General features: G+C 28.5%; 1 protein-coding gene across 1 annotated transcript; it reads left to right on the top strand.

Annotated features, from left to right (window-relative positions):
- The first annotated feature begins 8,960 nt into the window (after positions 1 to 8,960).
- On the top strand, positions 8,961 to 10,921 carry LOC107496355 (glucan endo-1,3-beta-glucosidase 7). Its single transcript, XM_016117588.3, has 2 exons — positions 8,961 to 10,359; positions 10,565 to 10,921. The coding sequence occupies exons 1-2, from the start codon at positions 9,015 to 9,017 to the stop codon at positions 10,597 to 10,599; spliced, it is 1,380 nt and encodes a 459-aa protein (XP_015973074.1). The 5' UTR covers positions 8,961 to 9,014; the 3' UTR covers positions 10,600 to 10,921.
- The last annotated feature ends 1,692 nt before the right edge of the window (positions 10,922 to 12,613 follow it).

Genomic DNA, 12,613 nt, shown 5'->3' with positions numbered 1-12,613 from the left:
AATAATAGAGTCAGAATATCATAGTTCAATGAAAGCCAAAAATAAACAAATAAACTAACAAAAATAAAAAGAATGTAAATATAAAATATATTTTTTATCTCTAATATTTTTTAAAAATTTTAGAAACATCTTAATGTTTAATATTTTAATTTATTTTAATTTTATCTCTAATATTTTAAAAACATTCCAATTCTAACCCGATTCTTAATTCTTAGTTAATGATTAGTCAATTTTTTTTTTTCTTCCAGTTTTGCCTCTCTCCAATCCTAACCCAAAAACACAAAAATAACAAACATATTTTTACACATTTTTGTGGCATAGCAATTAATTAAACACATAAAGGCTCTATAAGGTTAACTCTCTTATCCTTACTTCTCAGGTAACGTTACTTTAGTAGGGTTTAATTTATTCTAAAGCATATAACTACCACATATGATGTTCTTGTTTTAGTATATTTATAAGATTGTGTATTCTCCTTCTAATTTGACATATATAGGTGAACAATATGTTGTGATTTCATTCTTTAAGAAACAACCTTGTGGTGTTAGTTTCATTCTTGTTATGTTTCCACATTTATGTTGAGCTTGTATGTAGTTTGGCATTATTGCAGATATAACGAACTACAAGTCTATAAGCTTAGGTGGAAGAAGAAGAGAGAAAATGAAATATAACACGTCAACTTGCTATAATCATTTCCACCCAATTTGGGCACTAGAGATATATCCAAAATAAGATATCTCCTTTGTCAAAATCTTTGGAAAAACAGGGATGCATCAACTTTTTTTTTTGTTTACGGATTTTCGAGTCTGATAGGCTAAAGATCAATTCGTTACTGATTTAATTTTTATTTAAAGGTCTGTTAGTAACTAATGAATTGTTGCATACACAAAGCGGAATTCAAACTTCATTAGATATTAGCTTAAACAAATGAGTAAACTAACCATTCGATCAACTTCAGAGATGCATCAACTATATTATGTTATTTTTGTTAAAAAAATCAGTAATTAAATAAGAATAAAATATATTAAAAGTTTAATTATTCTATTGATCTCTATAATTTTATTAAATTTTTAATTAAGTCCCTATACTTTTTTTCTTTCAATTGAGTTCCTATATTGCTTTTAATTTTGTAATTACGTCCCTTTCATGTTAAAAATATTAAATTAATATAATATTTTTATCAAAATACATGTGATGAACGATTTAATTAAGTTTTAATTATAAATACCTTCAATTTACAAAAAAATATTCAGTTAACTCTAATATTTTATATTAAAAAGGACTTAATTACAAAATTCAAACAGTATAGAAACTCAATTAAAAATTTGATAAAACTATAGGAACTAACAAAAATAATTAAACCTATATTAAAATACTAAATATATATTAAATATACACAAATATGTATGATAAATAATTTAATGACTGATTTTTTTTATATAATTTTGAGAGGTATATATAGCTAGATAGACCTACCCAATTGGCACTCTATGACCCAAATTAATACTAAAAATAAAGAAACAAACTTGAGCCACATTTTCCACTTCAACTACAACTACAAATACGTAAAGTAAAATGTTTGTGATGTGCACGAGAACCTACATGTGATAGATTTGTAATTTACAAGAAGCTTATATTTACTTGAAGATACTTTGAACTTTACAACTCTATGAGGTTGATATTTGTTCGGAAACAACCTTGAAAAAGAAAAAAAAAAAGTCAATACTCTAACGTTATATCGAAGTTAATTCTATGAAAACAAAAGTTGAAATATTTAGGTGACAAATAACGTTAGGAGTAGATGATTTTCTATCAAAATCCTACCAGTATTCACCGTTTAACAAAAACACGGTAGCGTGTTCCTATCATCCTATGAATTGAAAGGAGTGTACCAAACGCACTATTATTATTATTATTATTATTATTATTATTATTATTATTATTATTATTATTATTATTATTATTATTATTATTATCAAACTTAATTTTTTTATATCTAAGTATTCAAAAATATTATTTATGCATTAAAATCAGCAACTAAAATCGGTCATCATATATTTATATATAAATACATATATTATTTACTTTATTTTTAATATATATTTTATATTAATAACAAATTTTAATAATTAATTTTAGTATAAAGTTAATATGGTTGTTACATATTATTAAATAAATTAAAAGTGTTTAAAAAATATTCTTAAGAAAAGTTTGTTATGTTTTGAAAAAAATTTGGGTGTACAGTTCTTTATGTTTACCTTATTGTATAAAGAGAAGTAAATTTTTATTATATAAAAAAATATGTATCTATTTAATATTTTAGTTCTATTTACTTTTAGCGGTCTTATTACATATCTATTAAGCCTAGAAAATTAATCACCACTACTAATCTAACACTACTCGAATTTTTTTTGTTAATGAGTCAAATTAATTTTACAATTAAATTTAATTTTTAATAATTAAATAGTAAACTTCAATACTGAATCAAATTCAATTTTTGTAACTCGAATTTTAACATCAGAAATGTTAGAGGATTAATATTTTTATTAATATTAATTAATATTTTAAATTAACATCTTGATTTTATACAATTAGAATTTAAAATTTAAAAATTTTAATTTAAAATGTACTAAATATTAGTAGAAAATAATAAATTATGACATAACATTGATATTACCTAATTGGAGTAAGTCTAGCTCTCTAGCTCACTTCTATAGTTCTGCTCCTGCTTATTAAATTTAGATGAGTAAATAGATAAAAAAATACATATAAAATAAATTTATTATGACTAAAAATACACACTAAAATTTATAAATACTAAAAATATAATTTAAAAATTGATTTTAATAGACAAAAATATCATGTTCGTAGTAAATATATAAAACCTGAGATGTATTTTTATTCAAAAAAAAATTTAAATATATTTTAATGTATATTTTATTCATTTTAGACTTTTTTATATGTGTATTTTTATTTATTTATTCTAAAAAATTAAATTCCTACTACTAGCTAGTAGTCCAACACTATTCAATAAGCGCAGCTTTAACAATAACAAATCTATTGAAATGGTAGTACGTGTATGGTGATAAAAACTTTGCCGACCAATGCATTGAGATTTTCATTATTTGTGGCGTTGAAATTGAAATCAGATGAAGTCCAAACAAATAAAACCAAAGAAAATGATTCCCAACCAACCCACTTTCTTTACTTAATTCAAACCCATTGGTTACCATTGTTGTTTTCTTTCACAAATATCTTGAATTTGACAGGCTTCAAAAGACAAGTAGTAAAAGTAGTACATTTTTATATAAATAATTAATTAATTACTATCTTCATCCTCAAGTATTTTTAATTAGCCAAAGGACCCCCCTTCTATTTAATAAATAAATAAACTAGTATAAATACTCTTTCTCATGCACATGCATGATTGCATTGTTAGTGGTAATAATGTTGGTTGGTTGTATTTCAAGTAAGATTTTAATTTCATCACTTTGTGTGGCATACAAGAATGTCATGCACTTTGTCATGATGTGAGGCCTAATGAGTTTTACTTTTTGTGGAGCAGGAAGTGTAACATTTAGTTTTTAAACAATTTGGTGGAAACTCAGATACAATTAATTTCACGTGAAGTTGATACCTGAGAGCCGTTAGATGAGTTGATTGATTTGACTAAATTTTCATCTAACGACTCTCAGATATAAACTTCACCTGAAGTCGATTTCACCTTAATTTTCACCAAATTATTTTGTGTGTAAGTAAGTTTAATTTAACATATTTTTTAAAATAATCACATGAAATAAAGTTTCTGAAAGTTATAAATTAAACAGTTTTATATATCTTAAATAAAATTAATAAGATCCATTTTTATTAATGTGTTCTTAAAAATAATAGTAACTAATTGAACACAACATAAACTTGTAATTAGACCTGCTATATTTTTTTGTGAATAAGGTATATTTTGGCGATTAATAATATAGAATATGATATCTGCAAAATTAATTTAAGTGAATATTTTATCCTATGATAAAACAACATTTTTCGATACAGTTATTTTTATTGTTTAGCCACGATAATTTTTTTTATGCCGATTAAAAAAGCGTTGCTAATTTAAACCTCATCAATGAATTTACTGATAATTTTAGGCGACCATCAGCGAGCTCGTCACTAAATTGTTTACGATAATATTTAAACTATAAAACCGTCACTAATTTATAACAATATCATTAAATAAAGTCAGTTTTATTCGAAGTGATCTTCAATTAAAATTAAATTATAGTGACTAAATCGGATAATTAACACTAATTTAATCTCCTTGGCTGATGTAAACCTTTACATGATATATTGATATTAAAAGAAAAAGAACAAAAAGAAATAATTTAGAAACACAAATAGGACCAACTTGGGTTTTCTGTCTTATACAATCATGTGTAATAAGACATACGTCTCTTATAGTGGAAAAATTAAATCTCCCCATCATTGAATAATTTTCAACTTGAGCGATATAAATAAATAAAATAGTTCTTCTCTAATGTCCAAAGTTTAATATATAAACAATTTCGAAGTAAACCATTATATATCGTGATTTCTTTATTGCTTTGCTTCTAGATGATGAATTATCCATTATCTAAATAAAGATTAGCCTAATTTTTTGGATAGGATCAAATAATTTGGTGTAAGGAAGGGGAATTACCACCATGATCACGAGACAAAAAGTGATTTTCACCATGCTTTGTTTCACCACATTTGGAAAAACCTAACTAATGTAAATAGTTTCATTTTATCTAACTGAGAGATATTAGTCTAAAGTAGTGATCATTTTCTTCTTATATAGACAATATTCTTATGCATGAGATCCATTAAACATTTCTTCTTTATCCTAGAAGAACTTTTACCTTGCCCTAATTCAATTAATAAACTTTCTTTTTTTAACTAACAATAATTAGATATTTTAAATTTTAAATTTTAAATTTAACGTTAAAGTTAAACTCCTATGTTCTAACCCTAAACTCTGAATTTTTCAAAAAATAAAAATAATTTTATAATAAAAAATAATTAATATTAATGTTCTTTATACATCTTAACACATATGTATGCTAAAACAAGTGGAGTAAAATGAAAATTGAACCAACCCACCTTAAAAATCTAGTGCATCAACATCACATATTCACGTATAGTTATACGATGAAAATTTAAGTATAGTCAATTTTACGTGAAGTTGATAGTCGAAAGCCGTTAGATAAAAATTTAGTCAAATCAATTAAATCATCTAACGACTTTCAGTTATCAATTTCACGTAAAATCAACTGGACCTGAGTTTCACCAAGTTATATATATAAAATTCTCTAAACAAAGATATATAATGATTGGTGATCCATTCCATCATCTTGCATATGCATCTCTCACTCCAGGAGCGGAGTTAGAAAAAATATTATAGAAGGTTAAAATTATTTATACAATAAAATAATATTAAAATAAATTTTTGGAAGAAACTAAACTGAAATTTACATATAATTTACATGTAAAAAATTAAAATTAGGGGACCACTGCCTGCTTTTTCCAGTATGTAGCTCCGCCCCCGCCCCCGCCTCACTCCCACGTCTTCATCATGGTTAACTAATCAGCCAATTGATAAAACTATACTATAAGTTAAGTCTTATGCGGCTACCTTTGGTTTCAGATTATTAAGGTTTTCATATTTGACTTATGGACCATCCAATAATAATTCATAAAAGCTAAGGAAACGTACTTAAATTCTTTTCCTCGTTTATTAATTTATTATTATTTTTGGATAATAATCATAAACATTTGTAGGAGAGATCCTATATCATTGAATTTCCCTTTCTTAAAGACTTGTAGATAGCTAGTAGCTTTCATATCCGTTTAAAAATTTTTATATCGTGTAATAATAATAATAATAATAATAATAATAATAATAATAATAATAAAGTCAAATTATAGTAAGGTATATTTACCATGCTCGCCAAATCATTATATAAATTTAGGAGAGTACAAAAAAAAATTGGGTGAAAAGAAAAAAAAATGCGTGAGTAAACATTAAGCTAATGGAAAAGTATATATAAACAATAAAAATATTAAGTAATATGAATAATAGATATATTAGATGTTTATTTTATTAGGTGTACGGATAATTATTTTAATATTAAAATTTAAATGATTAATTTAAAAGTGTAATATATTTTTATTTAATTGGTGGTCGTTCATGTTGTTTAAGATATTCATTGTTTACCTAACACTTCCCTAAGCTAATTTAACTTTATTTCAAAGAGTTCTTAAAACATTTGATCGATGAAGAACAAAAAATTGGTTAATTAAGTAAGTGGTTGCACTTTAGGCTACCTAATAATGTTAGAATTTAGGATTTATAGATTAAAGAATGAAATAAATGGGCATGCAGCAAGCTAAGCTTGATTTTTCTTCAGGGCTATTTCCTTTTTGAGATATGGAACACATGTATGTTTTGATCTGATCAAGTAATGTGTGTATATATGTATGAAGTAACACAGCAAACTTCTAATAATAAATGATAAATGTTTCTTAGTTACGTACATGGCTTTCTATTTTCTCTAACAGAAGAGAAATTGAATTTAGAAACTTCCAACAAGAAACTTAGAGAAATAACAAATTAAAGGGACATACAAATTTATGATGCACAAACATTGATACGGACATGGAACATGATACGATATGAGACACGTTGATATACAAATTTTAAAATTTTATAAGACACGGGAATACGCACACATATAAAATATAAAATATCTTTTAGATAAATCGTAATGATATTTTGATATTTTACTAATATTAAAATATAAATTAATTTTTTAATTATTTTTAATGTTTATTTTAATTATATCAAATATTTAAAATATTTTTTGTTATAATAAATAATAATATATACTATATCTAAATTTATTTTAAAAATATATTTTAATAATAAGACTGACACGTGATGATATTTATGTGTATTCAAATATGTTCGAAAAAATTTTTTTATTTTTTTATTAAGATACGATTTGGACACAGCAGACACCTGTGTCAGACGAGTGTCGATAAGTATTGTGTATAAAAATGTGTTCGACACGTGAATACGACAATTTAGCGAAGTGTCCGTGCTTAATATATACAAATATATACTAATTAATTAAGCATGTTATTGGCAAGCTAATATGTACTTTGGTTTCTAACTTGTTCAACGAATTAAATAGTTGATGAACTAATTCGATTATAGGCAAACACATACATGAACTAAGGTCTAAACCCTAAAGTAACTGTCATTTGACAAAAACAACAGTATATATGGTGGTGCCGACTATATATATTCGTTTTCAAGAAAATAATTATTTTTTATTTTATTTTATTTGATTAAGAAAGAAGAAAACAAAGAAAGTCTAGCGTTCAGATTTGGTGATGAGTACAATTATTGTTGAAACCACAGGCCTAATTGGGTCTACAATATCATCATTGTTTCTTTGTCAAGCCAACCAACATACCAGTATTTCTTTATTACTATTCATATTCATATTTTAATGTATTCCATTATCGGATAATTTGTTATATAAAATAATCGTATTGAAAAATATCATGATAAAATAAATACAAAATAAACTTAAATACTATATGAATATATAAGATCTTAACATATATTTTAGCGCTTTCAATCGGTGTGATTTAAGATGTGTTTGGCAAATGTATTGAAAAAGAAAAAAATATGTTTAAATTTTTTGAAAGTTTTATTTTTATATTTGGCAATTTTTATCTTTTTTAACATAATTTTTTTAAAATTTTACTTTTATATTTGGCAACTTTTATCCTTCTGAACGCAGAAGTAATTCGGTCTTTAAACTCACGTTCAAGAGAAGTTAAAATTGGTAGCTTTTGCGTTACACGTTTAGAAAATTAAATGAAAAATTTATTTCTTTTTTATTAATCCTATCATTCACAGTAGTTCTTTGTAGTACTTCCTACATGATTCTTAGTTCCAATTTTTTCGTCAAAATGATTCAAATTTGTTTCGTTCACTAGTAAAGTGAATATTTTAATTTGTTTCATATTATGTTTTTATATGAGATTTCTTTTATAATTTACTATATTTTTTTATATGTATATTTTTTATGAAATCTTTTTTATTTTTTGTTCGACTTGGTTCATATAATTTTTTATTTATTTTATTGTATTTCTTTTATTCATATGACAAATGTTGTTATTTTTTTATAGTGTTCTAATTTTTAGATATTTTATTATTTTATATGATTTTTTGTTCATATGAATTCCTTTTTTTTATCCTTTACTGCATTGTATTATGTTGTGTATAATTTTTTTTATTTTTTATTTGATTTTATTCATAAGAATTTTATTTACCTTTTATTTTATTTTTTTTCATATGATATATGTTGTTGGTTTTATAAAATTTTTATTATTTCTTATTTGTATCATTTTTTTATTCTTTGGTGTACTCTATTTTTGTTTTATATTAATCTTTTTTTAAGTTGATTTTGTAAAATTTATAATTGTAATTATTATATACTATATTTATTATCAAAATTTTATAATATAAATTATGATCTTATAAAAAAAGACAAAATAAATAAAAAAAATTAATTATAAGTAACTAGAGTCATAAATAATGAAAATTTATAGTCCAAAATAATACTAAATTAAAGAGTACGGGTAATATTAAAAAAATTATAGAATATTTTTTCGTTTAACATTATAAAATTTATTGTTCATCAAAATTAATTTTATGTAAACTTTGAGCGTAATACAAACAAACATCTAGTGTCTGCGTCTCCACGAAGTTCCTCCATGAAGAGCGACCTATGAGCCACGATGAGACTAGTGCCCCGTAAAAGACGCTCCACGTGTCCCTCAAAGCGTAAAGTGAAATGTCTTTTCTCTCCTCCTCTCTCTATAAATTCACACACGCTTCTCTCACATTACGAAATAATAACTTCCGCTACTCTCACACTCTTCTTTTTTGTTAGTTACAAATTACAATGGCTCATTCTCTTGCATTCTTTTTTTCATTATTATTAATCTTCACTCTTTCAATCACTTCGGAAGCTGCACCCTCCATCGGAATCAACTATGGCAGGGTGGCCAACGATCTACCACCGCCTTCCAAGGTCGTGCAGCTTCTCAAGTCACAGGGAATAACACGTGTCAAGCTCTACGACACCGACGCCACCGTCCTCTCCGCACTTTCCAACACCGGAATCAAGGTGGTTGTAGCCATGCCTAACGAGCTTCTCTCCTCCGCCGCCGGAGACCAGTCCTTCGCCGATAACTGGGTGAAGGCCAACATCTCAGCCTACCACCCCGCCACACAAATCGAAGCCATTGCCGTCGGAAACGAAGTCTTCGTGGACCCTAACAACACCACCAACTACCTCGTTCCCGCCATGAACAACGTCTACAACTCCCTCAAGAAACTCAACCTCCATAACGACATCAAAATCTCATCCCCAATCGCACTCTCCGCTCTCTCCTCCTCATACCCTACCTCCTCCGGTTCGTTCAAATCAGACCTGGTCGAACCGGTCATCAAACCAATGCTCGAGTTTCTCAGAAAAACCGGATCCTACTTAATGGTGAACGCGTACCCTTTCTTCGCGTACGCTGCTAACAGCGATAAAATCAATCTCAGTTACGCGCTCTTCGAGAACAATCCAGGGGTGGTTGATTCCGGTAACGGTTTCAAGTATAACAGTTTGTTCGACGCGCAAGTCGATGCGGTGAATGCTGCCACGTCAGCACTCCAATACGGCGACGTAAAGATTGTCGTTTCGGAAACGGGTTGGCCTTCCAAAGGGGATTCCAATGAGATTGGAGCGAGTGAGGCCAATGCGGCGTCGTATAATGGAAATCTCGTAAAGCGTGTTTTGAATGGGAGTGGGACCCCCTTAAGGCCCAATGACCCACTTACCGTTTTTCTATTCGCGCTTTTTAACGAGAACCAGAAGCCCGGGCCCACTTCCGAGAGGAATTACGGGCTTTTTTATCCAACCGAGCAGAAGGTTTATGATATTCCTCTTACCGTGGCGGAGGTGGCGGCGGCGCCGTCGTCTGAGGTCGGGAAGAGTCTGGTGCCGACGAAGGGAGGCACGTGGTGTGTGGCGAACGGTGGTGCTGGGGCGGAGAAGCTTCAGGCGGCGCTTGATTATGCTTGTGGAGAGGGTGGTGCTGATTGCGCTCCGATTCAGAAGGGTGCCACGTGTTACGATCCTAACACGTTGGAGGCGCACGCTTCGTATGCTTTTAACAGTTACTATCAGAAGATGTCACGTGGCTCTGGCACGTGCGATTTTGGCGGTGCTGCTTATGTTGTTACCCAACCTCCTAGTAAGTGCTAAATTACCATGATCTTTGTTACGGCATGCATGTACTTGCTTCATTTTTCACGTGTTCTAGTTAGAAAATAACCGAAATTGTTCATAGTGCATGTTTTTCGTTTTGTACTAAGAAAATTGATTTTAGAATGTAGCTATGAATTGTGTTTATTTGAGTAATTCTTATTGAAAATGTGTCTGTTTTGAATGTGTTTCAGGATTTGGGAAGTGTGAATTCCCCACTGGATACTGAAGACGAAGAATGGAGTTGGATTATTAGGTTAAGATGATTAGATTTAGATTTGTGTGGAGTATTATTATTATTTATTATTATTAGGCATTTATTTTTTGTAGGTCACTTGTTCTTTTCCACGGTAGCGTTGGGTTTTGGTGGCTGAGAAACTTGCGTTACTACTTTGATAGCTTTGTTATTTTTTCTTTGTATTTATGAATAAATATTCATGAGTAGTTCGGAGGATTATCTGTTTCGTTGACTCCAATATCATTTGTTTGTAATTATCTCCTATCTATATTTATTATTTAATTAATGGATATCATAGAATACATTTCATTCAGTTTTTGTTCCTTCTACTTGTCCTACTCTTTTTTTATTAGAAGACGTTTACATTTTGTTGCAACTTGAAGTATAAGGCCTAATAGCCACACGTTAATATGAACATCAATACATAATCATGAATGATGTTTGATATTCGGAATTCAAAGACCCACTTGGTGGTTGATGCAATTTGAACATCCTTCATGTCTTTTTCCTTGTCCGTTTCCTAGAAAATAAGAACGATCCAATCAAGGCAAAAATTGGAAAACCCTTTACCCCTATGATATCTTCGGGTGATTGAATAATAACAGGAATGTGCAGGGTTAGAATAGTTGATATGACAGGTTTTCATCCCATATATTTAAAATTTGATTAATTAAAAGATTGAAAGGTCATGTGGTGCTTTATACAGATATGAATTAATTCATCATGAACATGGCAAAAGGAAATTATAAAGCTGAAAATCTATGAACCTCTATGCATTGTGGTTAATCCCATCGCCTGAATGTTGGCTACTTCCTACTTCTCAGACTTATCACAAATTTGTGTGACACCGAGGGATGGATTTTACCATTTTGGTATTAAAAAATGTTATGGTGAAACAGAAAATTAAACACTAAATCAGTTAATATGTATTTGTATATTAATATGTGTATTTTAATTTATAATATATATTTTATATTTAATTGTGTATTTTATACTGATACAAATTTAATATTATACCCAATATGATTGATTTATATTTAATATTTTTTTCAGTCATATGGGATTTAAGATTTGAATAGCAAATCCTAAGTTTTTTAGGATACAATCACATTAAGTGTATACTACAATTAACTAAAATTAGCTATTAGTATATCAAACATAAAATAATATTGAAAATAAATTAAATAACACATATATTTATATACAAATACATATATATGATTACTAAATTTGATGTAGATATGATTAAGAATTAATTCATCGTGGATATAAGTTGTTGCATGCATAAGATGAAATTCGAATTTTCAACATTTGTTTTAGTAAATAAGTGAGTTGACTATTGATTAACTCAAGTTGGTTTAGATATGGCTTTTTTTTTTTTTGTCCACGGTATCCCCCAACCCGATAGGTCAAGGATTGCTGCATTCACAAGATGGAATTCGAATCTCTTACTCTTGCTTAAATGGCGGACAAGTGAATTGACCACTCAACCAATCCAACTTAATTTATAGCATTTTTATTTACCTAATACGTGGTTTTTCTCTTTTTTGGAATGGGGCCTTTTTTTTTTGGTCATGGGAATGGGGGCCTTTAAACGCCTTATTTTTTGGTAATTTCCTTTAAACCCCTTTTACTAAAGAAACCTGCTTTCTTTTTTTTTTTTTTTGGTATTGCTAAGCTGTTTTCCTTTGTCAGTAGAAACCCAACTATATGGACCTAACGATGAATATTGTATAACGGACTTAATGGGCCTCAGCCCGACTTACAAAAGTTCATATAATTTGAGATCTTGCAGCTGAGGCCCAGCACAATTGGCATACCTGTCCGCCTCATACAATGCTGCACCCGGGTTCAAATTTCAGCTGAGGCTGGTTGTTGGTTTAAGAACCCATGATACCCATAATAGTGTGTGTGAGTATGATGTATGTGTGTGAAACATGAGTGTAATGCCTAGAATTGAGGGCTGTCCAATTCACTTGACCAAAAAAAAAAAAATCTTATATCG

The sequence above is a fragment of the Arachis duranensis genome, chromosome 7, assembly GCF_000817695.3.
Source record: "Arachis duranensis cultivar V14167 chromosome 7, aradu.V14167.gnm2.J7QH, whole genome shotgun sequence".
Lineage (NCBI taxonomy): Eukaryota > Viridiplantae > Streptophyta > Magnoliopsida > Fabales > Fabaceae > Arachis > Arachis duranensis.
Note: the sequence above shows the minus strand (reverse complement) of the source record. Positions and strands in the feature narration are given on the sequence as shown.